Source organism: Lissotriton vulgaris, chromosome 7 (assembly GCF_964263255.1).
Source record: "Lissotriton vulgaris chromosome 7, aLisVul1.2, whole genome shotgun sequence".
Lineage (NCBI taxonomy): Eukaryota > Metazoa > Chordata > Amphibia > Caudata > Salamandridae > Lissotriton > Lissotriton vulgaris.
Window position 1 is genome coordinate 154953548 of NC_141695.1, and position 20521 is coordinate 154974068.

Consider the following 20521-nt stretch of genomic DNA (forward strand, 5'->3'; position numbering starts at 1 on the left):
GCATTGCGAGGATCTGAGTTGAAGATATGTCACCCAGCCGATGCGATGCATTGTTTCTGAGATGTGGCAAGGCTGTGGTGCGAGGTCTAGCTGCTTCGGCATTGAAGATGCTGCCTACAAGGGGTTGTGATGCAAAGACTGGAGTTGGGGATGCATAAAGTTCCAAGGAGCTGCGAAGCTGCGGTGCAGACTCCGACATCATCACATAGGCTGCCATTGATGAGGGATGCGAGGGCCTGCACCAAGGATGCATTGTGCAGTAGCTGTTCAAAGAAAGTGATCAGCTGCAATCCGATGTGGGTCTTTATTGCAGTTTCGATCCACACAGCAGCAGCGGTGTGTCAGTTCTGCTCATGGTTGCAAAATGCAGCAGAAGAGATGCGTCTGTTCTGCTTAATCATCAGAGTATGGTAGAGCACCACTGGCCCACTTCCAAGGACTAGGGTGGTACAACTTGGCTTGCTAGACACACAGATGGCTGAGCTCATGCGTAGGTACAAGGTTGCTGAAGCTTTCTGTCCCAGGGACTCAAGTCAGGAGGCCAGTCAACAAGCACTTGGAGTCACTCTGGGATTCGGGGTTCAAGAGATGTACGTTCAGTCCTTCTCACCCAGGCAGAGGGGCAGGAGGCAGTAGGTCAACACATCAAGGCAACAGCACCGCAAGGCAGTAGTCCAGCAAAGTGCAGTCCAGATGAGTGCCAGTCTTTCAGAAGCACAGCAGTCCTGCTCCCTAACAGACTATCCACAGGCCTGGAAATGTACAGAAAAGTTGACATCTGAGGTACAGTATTTATAGCTTCTAGTGGTTTCCCCTTGAAGTCCCAAGGCATACTGGCTCTCCTGGTTCCATGCTAACTATAAGGGATGTACAGCCCTTTGTTTGGAAGCAGGATGTTATTTTAAAAGGACAACAACATGTAACAGGTAATTATCAACGTTGTAGAAATGCTATGATTTCATAACAATTATTAAACATGAAATGATTAACTACAATGATTCAATACCACAAATATATTCATGCAAGCTTGAAAGTAATATTTGCAAGAACAGAACAATATGAAAAGTATGTGCAATTGATTTTACCATATGTATTCGCTTTTGACTCATCTATTAGTCCAAGTCATTCATGGAAGGTATGGCAGGTCATAAAGGGGAAGAAAAATCAAGATAATTATGGCAGGTCTACTAATCACAGACATGATCTGCTGCTTGAGTGTACCCCAACAGCTGCAAAAAACGTAGGGGCATATTAGCAAGAACCTCGTTAAAATGATCGCACCTTTAGCGTCAGGAAATTGCCTCTAAAACAGTGATAATGGGCTTGCTAATATGCGTTATAGAATTCTAATAGAAGCCCAGGTTAGATGTCCTGCACATCTAACCTGGGCTTCTAGTGGAATTCTAGAACACATATTAGCAAGCCAATTATCACCGTTTTAGCAGCAGTTTCCTGCCGCTAAAACAGCGATAATTTTAACGAGTTTCTTGCTCATATGCCACTAAATGCCTTACAGGCTTCCTCCTCTCAATCTTCTTTCTGCTAACTCTCAAAAACTAACTGCTTCTTGCAGGATACTCTCAATTGATAGACTTCAGACACGCCCACCCATCTACTTGATCAGTCACACACTCACTCATTTCAGATATGACAGCCATGTCATGCCCATGCGGTCCACCAGCCTTCCCTCCATTGCTAGTGGAAGCCTGCACTTTACCCACTAATGATTCTTATGGGAACTGTTCTGTAGGTTCATAGGTACAAATCATGAGTCAAAATTAAAGGGCTTTAAAACCTAGGGAACAATGGGAAATTACGTATTAGGTATCTGAATCATCTTTTGTAGGTGCAAATGCACTGCTCTGCTTTTCAGATAAGCCATCATGATCAAATCAAAAAACCAGATGAACTTAGATACACGCTTGATTTCAATGTTTATGGATAGGGAGACCCATACTATGCCAAAGCTGTGCCTCTGTATTAGGTAAAGTTACAGTACAAACCAATTTAATTACAACGGTATATATAAAACGTATAAATGCGGCTTACAGTAAAAATGGCTCATCTTCTTTAAGAGAATGATAATGCAATTTTTGGGTTAAGTACTTAATGCTTTCAGCTGCCCTTTATAAACTTATAATGGCCACCAGGGCAGCCACTATAAGTGAGGAAACATATGTGGCGCGCAGGCCACCATTTTTCTTTCCTTTTATTGTTGGCACCAAACCATTGCAGAGATTCTTACTACAGCAAGAGCCGCTTTCGCTGACATTCTCATAATCGCTGGCCCCCATGAACCGCGTAGTGCAGCTCCAGAAGGCGCATTTCTTCATAAAGTAGGGTAAGATGACTCTGTTTTCTTTACCTGTTAAAATGGAGCAGAAAGGAAACCAGTTTCAATATTCATTTAGGTCAGAAACATATATATTTGACATACAGTAAAGCACCCTTGGGTTTGGGCAGGGTAGCCCTCCCTTTTCCAGAGGGAGACTAGCAGCCTAAAATATACTGACTAATAGCACCCTGAGGTGTACCAGCTATTAGCACCTTGAGATGTACAGACTACAAGCAACCTGAGATGTACTGACTACTAGCACCCTAAGATGTACCGGCTACTAGCCCCCTGAGATGTACCAGCTACGAGCACCCTGAGATATACCAGCTACTAGCACTCTGAGATGGACCAGCTACAAGCACTCTGATATGTACAGGCTACTATCCCTCTGAGACGTACCGGCTACTAGCACCTTGAGATGAACCAGCTGCTAGCACCTTCAGGTGTACCAACTGCTGTCATTCTCAAATGTACCGACTACTATCATCCTGAGATGTACCGACTGCTAGCATCCTGAGATACACCAGTGTTGTGCCTTGTCTTATCTCCTTGCCTGCTGCTCAGCCAGTATGAATGTGATGTCTGTGTGGAATGTTGAATGCTGGATGACAGAGTGAGTAGAATGTTAGTGTGCCTGGTGTGGATGTGGAATGACAGTTGAAGAGAGAGGGCTGAGCAGTGACCATCCTGTTCCTGGTGGGGTTTCCTCCTGTTCATCTTACTTGAAATAAAGAGCTTCAAGAAACTACCTGACCATTCATCATTTCATTCACTACATTTTGGCGACGTTTGGAGAACTGACAGCGTGCAACATACTATTTACAAGCGAATTAAGGTACCTTCAAGCAATACAAATCTAAGGAGAAGAATTTAATTAAGGTAAAGGACTTTTACATTTCTAAACTTTTGTTATGCTACCTGGCACTCCGAAACCCCACCAGTGACCCCGAAATCGGTCGCCCTAAACTCTCATAAGTGCCAGATCTAGCTCAAGGTCACAAACCCAATAAGACTTGTTTGACCTTTAAATTTAAAGTACTGTTTACAAAATTCCTAACGAGCAAACTTGAAAAGACTATTTAAAATCAACTATTGTTATGACACTCGCTTTCTTGTTACCAAGAAGAGGGGAAAAACGAGTGGTTTTCATTTAAAATTCAGATTTCAAGAAGTTTCAGAGGAAGAAATTTTAAAAGTGTCCAAAATACAGTTTGCTGCAAAGAGGAAAAACGAGTCATTCCTATTGAAAAAACGGGTGATTTCCATTAATAATTCAATCGTGTGGAAGTCTGAAGTTAATTTGGTAACAATAGATGAGTGATCTTACTTTACTCCAACTGCCAACTGCCTTGCTCTTTGCACACTGACATCTCCGTGTGTTAAAACATACTTTTTAGACATCAGACTAAGTTGCTATTCATTGGTAAAAGTGGTTATTTCCAGCATTACCACGTACCAGCTGTGAATTAAAAAGGCTCGTTCACCTAACCTGGCTCGTCTGAGTGTTCAACTGATCTCTATTTATCCTTGGGAAAGTCCGTTACTTTGGAGCTATTTACTGTGCAGTCTCCAATTGATTCTGATGACGCTGTAGAACTTTCTTTGGGAGTCAGCGTTTGTGCTCCATGCGTCATCAGGGATACGAGCCAGTGATTCTTCTTGGACATGTCAGCACGTCATCTCAACGTGCGTGAGGAAGAGGTCTAGTTCAGAGGTCAGAGGTCCTCGGCAAGCCGTGACACAGCGTGCCGCTATATTAATATTGGCAGTGCATGCTGTTATTAATAAAGTTTCCTTTCTAAAAAAACGGAAGGGACTCACAAGCACTTTTATTCTTTTTGCATGACAACATGTGCGCTGTTGGGAGTTTCTTTGTGCTTCATCATTTGACGTTTGTTCACTGTTACAGTGCAGCTGCAATTCGGATTCAGTAAAGTAAGCTTGTCTTCAATCCTCATTGGAATCCTGTCGATCCAACATCAAGTTATGGGCCAATTTTACTTGCAAGAATTTTCGGAGCCCTTTTCCTCACGAGTGTGTAATCTTACTTTCACTGTGCTGTGCAATGCTGCCATTTTCTGGATTAAGTTGGTACTCAACTTGTATTCATTCCTTGAATGTCCATGTTTCATGGAGCTCACATTTATACATGGAGCTCATATTTATAACTACTTATATGTAATGTTTTAAAGTTTTCAGCAATTTAAATAAGTCTGTGAGGCTTTAGTAATTTGATACAGCTATATATCTAATACTGTAATGTTTTAATTATTTATACGGCAATTCATATAAGTCTGCTTTACGTGAAGTTATCCATTCAGCAATTTATGTAAGTAAGATTGCAGTGATGTTTAAATAATTCATACAGCAATCTAGTAAGTCTGCTGTTCTACATTTATGATTATTTATACTGATATTTAAGTTAGACTGTCTTGTTTTCATGATTTATACAGCTACTCAAATTAATCTGTATTACGTTTATGCTTCATACAGTAATTTAAATAAGTCCGTATTACGTTTAATGCTTCATACAGTAATTCTAGTATGTATTACTTTCAATGCCTTATACAGCAATTCAAATAAGTCTGTTTTACGTTTAATGCTTCATACAGCAATTTAAGTAAGTCTGTGTTACTTTCAATGCTTTATACAGCAGTAAGTCTGTTTTACCTTTATGATTTAATTAATTGTTGTTACTTACATGGTACATATTTAGTGGTGCAGATTTAGGTTCATGATTGGGTGCTTCTTGTATTTGCTGGTACTTTAAGATTAGAGATTATTTTCCTTAGGGTTGTTCAGAGCTGGTCTCTATACATATTCAGTGCGGGGTGTGTGCGCGCCCTTTCTACTGTTTTTACCCTACGTAATCTTTGTACTGTTAGCATCAGCTTTACTTTTTTTTATCCGTACTCACTTTTATTGTGCTGTGCCTACTCTGCAGTGGTTGTTCTATACATTTTGGTATTATTGCATTTTACAATTTTAATGTTCCCAACGGAAGGGGATGTGTTTAGCTATATTTGCTTAGTCTATTTTCTCAGTTTCTCTTTTGCACTCTTTCCTTGCTGCTTATCTTTTACTCAGTCTTCCTTTCTCTTATCTGTGATTTTCTGGTCTTATTTTGTAAATACATATATATTGCAAGTTTTATCTTTTGCTTCCTTTTAAATTGCTATGTATTATATTATTGTGTTATTTCCATTGAAGAAAAGGGGATATGTTGTGCCTTGTCTTATCTCCTTGCCTGCTGCTCAGCCAGTATGAATGTGATGTCTGTGTGGAATGTTGAATGCTGGATGACAGAGTGAGTAGAATGTTAGTGTGCCTGGTGTGGATGTGGAATGACAGTTGAAGAGAGAGGGCTGAGCAGTGACCATCCTGTTCCTGGTGGGGTTTCCTCCTGTTCATCTTACTTGAAATAAAGAGCTTCAAGAAACTACCTGACCATTCATCATTTCATTCACTACAACCAGCTACTATCATCCTGAGATGTAACGACTACTAGCACCCTGAGATGTACCGACTACTAGCACCCTGAGATGTACCGGCTACTAGCACCCTGAGATGTACCGGCAAATAGCACTCTAAGATGTACCAGCTATTAGAACCCTGAGATGTGTTGTCTACTAGCACTCTGAGCTGTACTGGCTGCTAGCACTTTCAGATGTACCAACTAATAGCACCCAGTGATGTACAAGCTACTAGCTCCCTGAAATGTACTGACAACTACCACCCTGAGATGTACCAGCTACTAGCACCCTGAGATGTGTTGGCTACTAGCACCCTGAGACGGACCAGCTACTAGCACTCTGAGATGTACCGACTGCTAGCACCCTAAAATGTACCGGCTGCTAGCACCCTGAGATATACTGGCTATTAGAAAATGGGATGTACCGGCTACAAGCACCCTGAGATGTATTGGCTACTAGCAGCCTGAGATGTACTGGCTACTAGCACCCTTAGATGTACCGGCTACTAACACCCTTAGATGTATCGGCAACTAGCACCCTGATCTGGGCTTGCTACACCCACCCTGAGATGGACCATCTACTAGCCCCCTGCGATGTACCGGCTATGAGCACCCTGAGATGTACCAGCTACTAGCACCCTGAGATGGACCAGATACAAGCACTCTGATTTTTACAGGCTACTATCACTCTGAGACGTATCGGCTACTAGCATCCTGAGATGTACCAGCTGCTAGCACCCTCTAGTTTAAGAACTGCTGTCATCCCAAGATATACTGACTACTAGCACCTGAGATGTACCGACTGCTAGCACCCTGAGATGTACCGACTGCTAGCACCCTGAGATGTACCAGCTACTATCACCCTGAGGTGTATCGAATACTAGTACCCTGAGATGGACTGTCTACTAGCACCCTGAGATGTACTGGCAAATAGCACCCTGATATGTACCAGCTACTAGCACTCTGAGATGTACCAACTACTAGCACCCAGAGATGTACTATCTACTAGCACCCTGAAATGTACTGACAACTAGCACCCTGAGATGTACCAGCTACTAGCACCTTGAGATGTACCAGCTACTAGCACCTTGAGATGTGTTGGCTACTAGCACCCTGAGATGGACCATCTACTGGCACTCTGAGATGGACCAGCTACTAGCACCCTGAGATGTACGGACAACTATCACCCTGCTATTAGCACAATGAGATGTACTGGCTACTAGCACCCTGAGATGCACAGGCTGCTAGCACCCTGAGATGTACTGGGTATTAGCACCCTGAGATGTACCGACCACAAGCACCCTTAGATGTATCGGCTACTAGCACCCTGGGATGAACTGGCTTCTTGCACCCTTAGATGTATCGGCTACTAGCACTCTGATATGGACTAGCTACACCCCTCATGAGATGGACCATCTACTAGCCCCCTGAGATGTACTGGCTACGAGCACCCTGAGATTTACTAGCTACTAGCACCTTTAGATGGAACAGATACTAGCTCTCTGAGATTGACCAGCTACAAGCACTCTGATATGTACTGGCTACTATCATCCTAAGATGAACTGATGACTAGCACCAAGAAATGTGCCCACTGCTATCACCCTGAGATGTCCTGACTGCTAGCACCCTGAGATGTACCAGCAACAAGCACCCTGAGATGTAGCCGCTGCTAGCACCCTGAGATGTACCGGCAAATAGCACCCTGAGATGTAGCAGCTACTAGCACTCTCAGATGTACTGGCTGCTAGCACTCTCAGATGTACCAACTACTAGCACCCAGAGATGTACCAGCTACTAGCTCTCTGAAAGGAACTGACACCTAGCACCCTGAGATGTACCGGCTGCCAGCACACTGAGATCTACCCGCTACCAGACGGACCAGCTACTAGCACCCTGAGATGGACTGTCTACTATCACTCTGAGATGGAACTACAACGAGTACCACGAGATGGACCAGATACTAGCACTCTAATATGTACCAACTACTAGCACCCTGAGATGTACTAGCTTCAAGCACCCTGAGATAGAGCATCTACTAGCACTCTGAGATGTACAAGCTACTTGCACTCTGGGATGTACCGGCTGCTAGTGCACTGAGATGGACTGGCTACTAGCACTCTGAGATTTACTGGCTTCAAGCACTCTCAGATGTACCACCTACTAGCACCCACAGATGTATTAGCTACTAGCACCCTGAAATGTACTGACAACTAGCACCCTGAGATGTACCAGCTACTTGCACCCTGAGATGGGCCCTCTACTGGCTCTCTGAGACAGATCAGCTTCTAGCACCCTGAGATGTACTGGCTTCTAGCACCTTGTGATGGACCGGCTGCTAGCACCCTGAGATGTTCTTGCTATTAGCACCCTGAGATGTTCTTGCTATTAGCACCCTGAGATGTACCGGCCGCTAGCACCCTCAGATGTACCAACTACTAGCACAACTAGATGTACCAGCTACTTGAACCCTGCGATGTACCAGCTACAAGCACCGTGAGATGTATCGGCTACTAGCACCCTGAGATGTATCGCCTACTAGCACCCTCATATGGACTGGCTACACCCACCCTGAGATAGACCATCTACTTGCCTCCTGAGATGTACCGGCTACAAGCATCCCAAGATAAACCAGCTACTAGCACCTTGAGATGGAACAGCTACTAGCTCTCTGAGATGGACCAGCTACAAGCACTGTGATATGTAATTATACAAGAAAATTTGAGAGGTGCACTCAATGAAGTCAATAGTACAAAAAGTTCATAGATTTCGTGACTCTTCCGTTCTTTCTTTAATGTGTTCTTTATTTTCCTTATTTTTTTAAATACACTGGCACAGCCAACGCGTTTCATTCCCTTTCGTGCCTTGGGAATTTCGTCAGGGCATACAAAGAATGATCATTGAACTTCAATGGTCCAGAGCGTGATTGCACTTGCACGGAGGGTGCTGAGGAATTGGTGTAGACGATGTGGCCCCCAAGTGCCTGACAGAATCTGTGGGCTGGAGGGCGAGTAGCCGCTAGTTGAAAGGTGACATTTAGACGGGCTGTAAGGTTGCTCTTAGAGTGCGAGACCTGTGATATGGTCTCAAGTGTCTCCTGCTCCTCCCCGTGGATAGCTACAAGCACTCTGATATGTACCTGCTACTACCACTCTGAGACGTACTGGCTACTAGCAACCTGAGATGTACCAGCTGCTAGCACCCTCAGGTGTACCAACTGATTTCATCCTAAGATGTACCGATTACTAGCACCCTGAGATGTACAGACTGCTAGCACCCTGAGTGTACCAACTGCTAGCACCCTGAGATGTACCAGTTACTATCATCCTGAGATGTATCGACTACTAGCACCCTGAGATGTACCGGCTACAAGCACCCTGAGATGTAGCCGCTGGTAGCACCCTGAGATGGACAGACTACTAGCACTCTGAGATGTACCGGCAACTAGCACCCTGAGATGCACCAGCTACTAGCACTCTGAGATGTACTGGCTGCTAGCACTCTCAGATGTACCAACTATAGCACCCAGAGATGCACCACCTACCAGCTCTCTGAGATGTACCCGCTACCAGCAACCTGAGACAGACCAGCTACTAGCTCTCAGAGATTGACCATCTACTAGCACTCTGAGATGGACCATCTACTAGCACTCTGAGATGGACCTACAACTAGTATCATGAGATGGACCGTCTAATAGCACTCTGAGTTAGACCTACAGCTAGTATCATGAGAGGGACCAGATACTAGCACTGTGATATGTACCGACTACTAGCACCCTGAGATGTACCAGCTACTGGCACTCTGAGATGTATCGGCTACTAGCATCCTGAGATATACCGGCTGCTAGTGCACTGAGATGGACCAGCTACTAGCATCCTGAGATGTACCACTACTAGCACTCTGAGATGTTCTGGCTACTAGCACCCTGAGATGTATTGACTTCTAGCATCCCTGAGATGTACTGGATACTAGAACGCTGAGATAGACTAGCTCCTAGCACCCTGATATGAACTGGCTCTTAGCACACTGACATGTACTGCTGCCAGTACCCAGAGATTTACAGACTACTAATACCCTGATAAGTACTGGCTACTAGCACCCTGAGGTGGAAAAGCTACTAGCACTCTCAGTTATACTGGTTACTAGCCCTCACAGAGGTTCCGGCTACTAGCACTCTGAGATGTACCTTCTACTAACACTCCGGGATGTTTCGGTTACCAGCAGTCTGAGATTGACTGACCCCTAGCACCCTAAGAAGTACCGCCTACTAGCACCCTGAGATACACTGGTTACTAGTAATGTAAGATCAAACCTCAAGACCAATTAAATAAGGACACTGTATAAAACGGAACACTTCCTATTGGTAGTACTGTTTATGTCCATCATTTTTGGTATATATGCAATTTATATCTTTATTTATAAAGTACCAGATTGGCATCAAGTTGTACATACCAGGAAAGGGAGAAAATAGAGGCATAAAAAGAGAATATCTGGAACTGATGACTAAGTATTCGGGTCTAGGGGCTCATTAGGCAACTGCATTCTCTACAGGTATCTGTGCTTGACTCCATGGTCGGATATTCAAATCCTAGCGGGTCCACTAAGTCGTTCAGGTTGATAAAAATAGCACTAGTGAGTTGGGAAACAATAAATATTTGTTGTGAGGATTGTGGTGTATTATATGTTGAGACTGTGAAACTTCATCTTGTAATACATTCTCAGAACCCTCTTGAGACCAATCAGGCTTCTTTGTACAACCTCTAGCTCAACTTTGGGTGGCCTTGGCTTCGAGCAGCGAGGCTTAACAAAGGAACTAGAGCAAAGCATTTAGATGCAACAAACAATGAAATAAGGAAGTCATACAACATGAAAGAAATCTGGCATAAAATGTGCTAATATTTTTATGAATTTGTAGACATCAAGGTGAGTAAAATGCACAAGAGGTTTCTAGAGTTACAGTTTTTTAAGTAAAATTCAAATCAAAGCTTTTTAGTTCAAAGAGCAAACAAGCACTAACAATCACAATGTTTGAAAGCTTTTGAAAATTTGGAACGGTTGTCTTTGACTACTAAGGCCTGGCTTGGGCAACCGCCTCAGACAGGAAGAAGGTCTGAGGGACCAGAGAATAGGTTTTGGACAGTTACCTGGTCACAACAGCATTCTGGAGTTTAGTTCCACTTGTTATGCAAGAATTGGCATAGACTTCACTGAAGTGGTAGTGATGATGGAGATGCAAGGTGCTGAAAGATGCTCTGGGTGCTGTGCGATCAATGGGGTTCTTCTTGCAGGGATTCATCAGTCCACGTGTAAGGTGAGGCACTTTGGCCACAGGAGTTGGGCCCCTCGAATTCCTCTTTGCGTCAATAGAAGGCTACCAATCTCTGGTCTCAGAGGTCCAGCTGCTACCTTTGGTGAGAGCTAGTGTCCATCTTTGGTGATCATTCCACACTCTGACAACTCTCCCGGATCCACCAGACACAGGTGCAACTACAGCATGTTGAGGGAAGGTCTTCTTGGCTGCAGATCAGCGGCCCCCAGCGATCCCTTGTAGATGGCTACTAACTAGCTAGAATGGGCTACTTCAGCTTTCATGGCACTGGTGCTGGAACAGGGGGGTCTGTCTACTGGCCCTTGAAGTTCTCTGTTTTTGTCTGGGGCTCTGAGCCTGGTACCACAGGCACATTTGTCTTTTCACTAGCCCAAGGAGCAGTAGGTGTGATCCACTAATTGGTTAAGTCTGTCTTGCTAGGTCTAGGGGTCAGCAGGGCAGTCTTCCGTCCTTTCTCCTGTCCAGATGTGATCCGAGGTTCAGGATGCCATATTTAAGCTCACAAATTTCGCCGGGGTGATGATGCGTCACTAGTTAATGATCTACCAGGATCCCTCCGATCCTGTGATGACGTTCAGCTGTTTGTGACATCTAGCATTCACAGAGTGCAGTATTCTGCCCACTCTCAAGATGTCGGAACTCTTCCTTGGCTGTTAGGAGCTTGGAATACCACACTAGAGGTGAGGCTACCTGTGGGCTACACACCCACGAAAAAAAACAGTTTTGCAACTGGGTTCCTCTCTCTATTTCAGCCTGTCTACCTGACCAAAGGGGTAGCCCTTCTCAAGTGGGATCGCCATTTGCCTACCAAATATGGCTCCTTCTTTGAAGCTCGCCTTTTGGGCCAACACTTTGTGTGACTCCCTGCCAGAGTGAGGTAACATTAATCTTCACTTACTCATCAAGTTGGGTTTAATGCTACAAATTATTTCATACCTTTAAGTACCCATTTTGGTAGCTTCATTCAGAAGTTAGCAGGGCTGAGATGTCAGCCTGTAACTCCGTACTAGCAAATGGGGCTACAAGCTTTTCCACAGTGAGATGGCAATTCAGACGTTTTACTATTAGGACATATAACAGTACATGAAGCATTTACTAATGTATAGCCCCCTGCCTTAAGGATCTACAGGTCTTCTTTAGGGTAGACATATATATTGTCAAACTAGCAGTTTAAAACTGCCCTTTTATGCTGAAGTGGCAGGCTGGGCATCATTTTGTATTTTTTACATATTTATCATTATCCACTGTACAAGTCCTTGTTGGGCCAAAGATACAATGAACAAGATAGTTGACAGTTTAGCCTGCAATGGGTCAGTGTGGTGGATGCTGCATCAAGTCACAAACTTATCCTAGCACCCAGCTTATAGTGATTTCATGGAAGGCCACCTAGTTGACAAGATCACATCAATGACTCTGGAAGAGAAATCAAAATACATCAACTGCCAGCGCTCAATCTCCATGCAAGTATTCACAGGCTTGGGTGCAAGGCCCTGCCATGCTGTTGCAACAATAGTTCCTCCTGTAGCAGCAGCTTGTTTGGAAGACAGATCCTCAGACTCAGAAGATCCGAGTACCACACTCCCCTGGCCCAATTCTTAACCACTAAGATGACTTGGACGTGGTAGCAAAAAGATACATCCCAGTCTTTCCCCATTGCTTGAGGACTTCCTGTGTCACCTTTGAGTGTAGCTACCATTACTTATCTGCTAGGTGTCGTTGGCTGAGCTTAGCCACACTGGCACTCAGAGATCCCTTCAAAATCTGGGTGATGCCCTGATGACTCAGCGACTTCCAGAGTCATACATCTTCCACACACAAAGCCCTGGACCCCCACCCCACCCTTCTTGTTGCAGCACCACAAAGCAGTCATGTTGTCAATGAGAACTTTCACAATTCTTCCCTTGAAGATTAATGGAAAGACCTTCAACACCAAGTAAACTGTGCAAGACTCCAGCAACCTGATGTGGAGGTGGGTCTACACTGGAGACCAGAGTCCTCTGATCTCTGAAACCTGCAAGGGGCAGCCACAAGCCTCACCTCAGCTCTCCAGTTCCAGACATCGCTGGGGCCCTAACGCTGTCAGTTTCCCCCGCCCCCGTGCTGGTTCCATCGCTCGGCCGCCGAGGGGGGAGACTACAGCTCCCAGCCTGCCACGGGAACACCACCGCCCACTTCCGCCAGAGCACGCCCGGAGGCGCTTAAACACTGGTAGCTCCCACAGAGGAGCGGGGGCATCTCTGAAACCTGCAAGGGGCAGCCACAAGCCTCACCTCAGCTCTCCAGTTCCAGACATCGCTGGGGCCCTAACGCTGTCAGTTTCACCGCCGCCGTGCTGGTTCCATCGCTCGGCCGTCGAGGGGGGAAGACTATAGCTCCCAGCCTGCCACGGGAACACCACCGCCCACTTCCGCCAGAGCGCGCCCGGAGGCGCTTAAACACCGGTAGCTTCCTCCGCCTCGCGGCCGCGCGCCAGCGGCGCCGGGCGGAGCCTGGGCAGAGGGCGGGCCGTCTGTGGCCATCCGGGGATGGAAGAGGACGGGACGGGCCTGGTCTCTAACCCCCGTGGTTCAGGAAGTGCCTGGGAACACTATTGGACAAGACTCGGGTCAGTACGTAAAATACCCTTTGTCATTTTATTAATGGGTGATTGTGTGAGTCACCATTGGAACTAGAGACGCTTGGGAGTAATAGCGGGCAAGGGTTACTGACTGGATATTTAGTGCGCAGAGCGTTGTGAACCTGGGTAACCCCTTGCTGTCCCACTTACCAAAACTGATTTGGACATGGACATGGCAAGCTCAGTGCAAACAAGGTCGTCAAAACTACCTAAATGTACCCCTCTGGTCCCCCTAAATGGTAGTAAATCTAAAGGTATGCCTATATTGATCTGCCATTGATAGAATGCTATGACAAGTACTAGGGAAAGTAGCATCTGAGATCGAGCGGACAAGGAGACGTCTCTCATTAACCCCCCAACCTGCCTTACTAACTCTGGAGCAGGATTCTGAAGTCCAAACATCCCTACTGGCTTCCCCTGACCTCGGGATATTTGATATCCCTTGCGCTCAAGATGGGACCTTAGTGGTACAGGAGACAACTTTAAGGAGGAAACCCCACAAAGGGGTGAGGTCAGGAAAACTAATAAGAAAACTAACAGGAAAAAGTCCAGGTGTAAGACAGTCACCCCGAATAAGGCCTCGTTAGATAGCTCCACAATAGAAATAAGGTCTCCTGGGGGGGCCGACTTAAACATACAAGTGCCCCCAGTGTAGGTAGCCCAAATAATATCCAATCTACAGAACCATTTAGAACAACTTATCGCCAACCAGACCAAATTGATCCTTAGTAGGCTGGATAAAGTAATAACCTTGGTTAAAACAAAAGGGCCATCCGGTGGCAGCAATCCTGCCCCCTCAGGCAATAAGCTAATGGGGGAGGACACTAGTAATAGCTCAGAAATATCACCTATAAACGGGCCCCGAAATGACCAAAGTAACACCATCACACAGTCCTTGACACCCCTGAATACACAACCAGTAGGCTTGATACAGGCTCCCACCAGCTTGCCCGCCACCAGTAGGGAAGTCCCCTAGGAGGTGCCAAAAGGCACACATCGAGTAATGGTTCAGAGACAAGCCCCGACCCCCCCGTAAACCAGAGCCTACCAGAGAATACCGCTACTAAGGGGCACTCCAATACGTCAGTAACCCTCAATCTACCTCCTGACGCAGCACCCTATGTAATTATCCTTACAGAAGTCCCAGTGTTGAGACCAGAACAGGTGGAGTCTTATGGCGAACTTAAAAACAAAACCATGTTCAGGCTAAATAAGTGTAGGCCATTGGTAGGCACAGAACAGGGGGAAATAATCATGGTTCGGCGGATGAACTGGGTGGGAACCAGGCCCAAGGATGACACCGGGGATTGTGTGGTGGTGAAACTTTATAAACACGCAGGTGGTGGACCAGATATTAAGTTGAGGCCCAATTACGGAGGCTAGCAACATCAGGTCTATGCCCCTTAGTTTCTTTTATCCTAAGGGGATCTATAACCAGGGGAGTGCCATGGCTGGCTCGAAGGGCAGGGAGTGGAACTTAGTTGGGAATAGCCGCAGATCTCACTATGTAGCCATGAGGAATCAGGGTGGGATTGACCTCCAGAATAGATTTGACCCTCTGTCGACCCTAGAAGGAGTGGACTGACTAGGGATAGATATAAACCCTAGACATATACAAGTGAGGGATAAGAACCACGAACAGATTAAGACACCCCTGATTGAAATACCTCAATGTGATCTAATACAGGGAGGGGACGACAAGGGGGTAAATAGGATTGAGAGTTCCCAACCATGTACTGTAGTGGAGATCGAGCTAACGGGGCCAGACATCACTGATTTAGGTACCCAATTAACACACATAGATAATGTAACTGACCCCAACGAAATCACCATACTTGAGGGAAATGTGTTTACCCACCTCCCCATAGTCAGGATAGGAAGAACAGATGGGCGGGATGGATTAAAAATATTATCCTGGAATGTAGCAGGACTTGCCGCCAAATACGAGGAACAGGAATGGAGGGAATACATTACTGGGTTCATTGGTATATGTCTTCAGGAGACCTGGATGATTGTTTGTAACCATTTCTCACTGGAAGGGTTTAAGTGTTTCTCAGTCCCCGCCCAAAGGTCAGCCTCAGGAAGAGCTATGGGAGGGCTGATCTTCGTATACAAGGGGCCTGGTTCAACTTCAACTGGGCATCACAGAACATGCAGGCGGTGGGTTTCCGCTCAAAAGGGTTAAACATCACCTTGGTCAATTGGTACAAGGCGGTGGGAGCAAATGGTAAGGGGAATACGATAAAAGAACTGGACTCCCGCCTAAACGTCCAATTAACGATGGGGCCAATGACAAAGTCGGCAGTAGCTCCATCTGTAGTCCTGGTAGGGGACTTTAATTGTCACCTGTGTGCAAATCTAAGACCATTTAACAAGGATTGGTCACGGTGCACTGTGGAGAAAGGGCCACACTTTTTGCATTCTTCGGAAGGGTTGGAGCTAGATAAGGTGCTGAAAGGCCACAATTTGGTCCACAAAATGGACCTGGTAGAAATGGGCAGCGGCAGGGAGCTCAATCCACCTTCAAGGGGAGAGGATGTCGGTCGTATATTGACTATATTATGTTCTCATCTATACTCAAAGCCTGGGTTAGTAGGGGGGACATAGAAATAAGCATATTTAGCGACCACAACCCCCTGGTGATAAAGCTAAAAGGCACAATTATCAAAAATGTATTTGTGGGGTAGGAATGGTGGAGATGATATCAGACCAAGGGAGAAGACTGAGATGGTCTAAAATAGAAGGGGATAGTTTTTACAAAAGTGTAATAATCAAAGGGGCAGACGCACTAAACGTTTGTCTCAACCCCAATATTGAGGGGGCTGCTGTAGTAGCGGCATTTGAAAAGATGGCGCACCTCATTGATGGACTATTAAAGACCAATAAGACCAGGATATCACCGGCCTCCACACCTAGATGGTTCCACAAAGAATGCTCAAAGGCACATAAGGACCTTAAATCTAGTTTAAAATCACTGCCAAGAAATAATATTTACGTAGCCCAATGTGGGCTTACATATAAGAAGGCATTAAAAGCCCGTAAAACTAGCCTACAAATGCAAGCCTGGGCGGACCTAAGGGAGGCGGCAGAAGGAAGAGACCTGACAGAGTTCTGGAAAATTATAAATAAACCTTGTTTCCAGGACTCAAATGCCCCACAAATTTTAAATACCATTTTACCGGAGCAGTGGCACTTCCACTTTAAAAATCTATATAACCACACGGGTGAAATGAACAACAATGAAGATCAGAGGTTAAAATTGACCGTATGGCCAGAGATTACCCTGGCCGAAGTGGAAGGGGCAATCCTGGGGTAACCAAAAACAAGGCGCCTGGCCCGGATGGATTCCCCCCGACCTATACCTTAGTAAAGTGGAGCTGTGGGCACCTATACTCACGAGGGTCCTGAACGCGGCAGTGGAGGCGGGTCTGCAGCGCTCTTGGTCCTCGGCCACCATTGTTCCAATATTTAAAAAAGGAAATCGGGATGACCCTAATTGTTACCGCCCGATATCCTTGATTGATGTTACGGCGAAGGTCCAGGGTCGGGTGGTTTCAAATCGCCTGACTGAATGGGCAGACACCCATCAGGTAATAACGGACACGCAATATGGGTTTAGGGAGGGAAGGTCTACCACGGAGCAATGCCTGAACCTCTACCTGTTTGTCGCCAAGTATACCATAGCAAGCAAGGGGGCAGTCTACCTGGGGTTCATGGATCTCTCCGCGGCATTTGATCACGTGAATAGGGAGAAGTTATGGGCCTTGATGATAGGCCTAGGAGTGAACCAGGATTTAGTTAATATCCTTAAGGCCCTGTACTGGAACACAACTGCGTCTGTCCGTTTTACCCAAGATGGAAGCAAGACTTCATCATTCCCATGTACTAGTGGAGTGCGGCAGCGCTGTATTGTAGCTCCTTTTTTGTTTTCACTTTATATTAATAATTTAGACAGGGAATTATGTAAACTTGGAGTGGATTCCCCTCAAGTAGGTACCCGCCCAGTCCCCGTCCTGCTTTATGCGGACGACGCGGTGTTGTTAGCCCGGACACCATGGGGGTTACAAAGGCTTATTGATGGATTTGTGAGTTTTATGTCCACTCTCAATTTGTCAGCAAATCTGGACAAATCATATGTCATGCTCGCGGGGGCCAGACCAGTTAAGAAATGTTCTTATAAGATAGGAACCTACAAAATTAGTCTGGTCCAGTCTTTTTCCTATCTAGGTGTACTATTTGACGGGCTCTTAAAGTTCAGATCTTTTGTGGAGAAACACTGCAAAACTGGTGGCCTCATCCGGGGCTATAATGGGTTATGGGAGAAGGCTGGGAAGATGGTCTCCCGAGCAGGTGCTGAATTTGTACAGATCAATATGCTGCGCTAAGGCAGCTTATGGGCCGGAAGTCTGGGGTTTTGTGAACATACACCAGGTCCAGGTGGAGGAAAACAAATTCTTCAGAAGGATATTAAAAGTTCCACATAGTACATCTGCCTACATTTTACATGAGGAACTGGGAGAACCTTATATTGAAGATCAGATTAAGATCAGGCCATTTTTGGCCTGGGTAAAAATCTGGTCCAACCCCGAGGCAGGCCTCAATAGACAAATTATCTTAGACTGTTTGAAACGAGACAAAGGGAGCTCTATCCCCTGGCTACAGTATGTAAAGTGCACTCTAGAGGCCATTGGTTGTAAGAAGTTTTTTACTGAGCCTGAAGCACTTACTGCCCAGAATAAAATGATTGTTAAAAAAATGTTTGGGGAATGGACAACTGCAAGTAGGGCGGCCACTGAGGAGTGTAAACCCACAGTCGCGGCTTATGGATTATTGGAAACAGAGAGTGGAAGGGAACCTTATCTTTTACTGATCCACAATGCACAGGATAGATTTTGTTGCGTGCTTATCTAGGTTCCTGATCGATACTGTGACCTTATGCCCCTATTCGGCTATAAATCCATTTATTCCCTATATTGGCATAACCGTTCAAGTGCGATTTTCTGAAAAGTCATCTCTGGCCTCACACGAACAGAGCCACATTCCAGCATGACTCTCTGCTACTTCCTTTGCGACCAATTAGTGCAATGACAGAGCAGCAGTCACTATCTGATATTCCTAGATAACACTCCGAGTTCTTCAACAAGATAAAAACTTAGCAAACCTGGAAATCCCCGCTTGCTATGTTTTGATTAGTAATGGAACTCTAATGAGCAACTGATAACTGTCACTTCCTAGTGACATCTTTAATTGACGTCTTATGTCCAGCAAACTTGCGTCAAACCCGGCACCTGTCAGGTATAAATATTACCCACGTTGCCTTAAGCAGAGAGAAAGATACGAGCTGTGAGTTCGTTCCCTGTTGCTGATGCCAGCTGCCTGCATGACCCTGTGTTGGTAAAAACTAGCACTCTGTCGCTGCAGCCTGCTATCCTGTGGTGGTGAAGCTGCTGATTACCATTATCAATGCTACAGCGCGAACTATGGTACAGTACGCTTGAGGAGCCGAGCAGCCGTCCTCTGCGAAGACATCCAGCCCAGCTGCCCGCGGACGCTGTCACCCCTCCTTCCTCGACGCGCTGAGAGAAGCCGCTGCCTTTCTCGTGCAGAGAAATCCAGTCCCGGCGCTTCCGGTTTACCCTCGCGGGTGACTGGGATATCGAGAGAGACCCCTGAAGGAGATACCAATCCTCCATCATTCTATTCAGAGGTATGGTGTTGACTAAACCCTTAGACGAGAATTCTTGAAACAAACCTTGGCAAAACCAACTTAACTTAAGCTACTTACTTGCTCCCCTTCTCACGTGTTAGGCTTAGGTCAGGCACACTGGGGTAGGCTTAGTTAGAAGCACCAGTTGAGTATGTTAGCCTAATGTATATATGACTGTATATATGTTTTATTACTTTTAAACCATTGTATGGCTAAGAAACCATATCAATGCTTTTACAGTTCTATTTCGCAATACTTATCTTACTGTACGTACTTTTTATAATAACAATTATTGCAATTGTGGCAATACATTTCTCTTGTACGAGAAGAAAGACTGTTCAATAAATGTTAACCCTTTATTGATAAACGCCCGTCTCTCTATTCTCTACATACTGTGAAAGTAAACTGCACTAGACTGACTGAGTGAAATCTATGTCTATTGTTTCACACGACCCTAGAGATCGACTCTTGATCTGAGGAGCAAAGTTGTCATGTTGCACGGTTGTTGGAAAGCTGAATCCCTTCTTGTCTGTGCCAAGGAAGCTGATCACTTCCTATGCAGAGAAGAAAGTTTCCAGTGACCTCTGAGCTAGTTGGTAACACAACCCAATTAAGTTTAGCATAGTCAGTGGAGGCCTGGAATATCCGCAGTTCCACGTCGATACTACTGTTTATGTTATTCCAATGCGCAGGGCCTAGTGGGAAACTAGGAACTACACTACATGGCGCCCTAACGTTTGGTAAGGCGATAAACTAACGCAAGACTTGTAGAGTAACTCAGTCGTGCATATTTCACACCCCTTTCTCCCGTAAATACTCCAATAGACGTCTGGAGTGGGTGAAAGGTTAAAATCCGCCCGACCTTAGTAGGAAGAGATTCCTATGTAAAGCTCTGGTTTATTCAACGTTGAAGGATACAGTGTTCCAAAATATTGTGCATCTAATCTTTGTCTCCTTGGAGACCTACTCTGCAAAGCCTGCATTTCTAAAAAATGACAGACAGTGAAGAAGAAAGGGAAGCAGTTAGACTGGCTTCCATACTAATAGAGGAGGACTCGAGTCTC

General features: G+C 45.5%; 1 protein-coding gene across 1 annotated transcript in view; it reads right to left on the bottom strand.

Annotated features, from left to right (window-relative positions):
* Positions 1 to 1917: 1917 nt before the first annotated feature.
* Positions 1918 to 20521, bottom strand: part of LOC147701040 (ly6/PLAUR domain-containing protein 5-like) — a 275228-nt gene continuing 256624 nt past the window's right edge. The window contains exon 5 of the mRNA XM_086929842.1: positions 1918 to 2365. Within this exon, the coding sequence (XP_086785968.1) occupies positions 2127 to 2365 (239 nt within the window). The 3' untranslated portion in view covers positions 1918 to 2126. The remainder of the gene's footprint in view (positions 2366 to 20521) is intronic.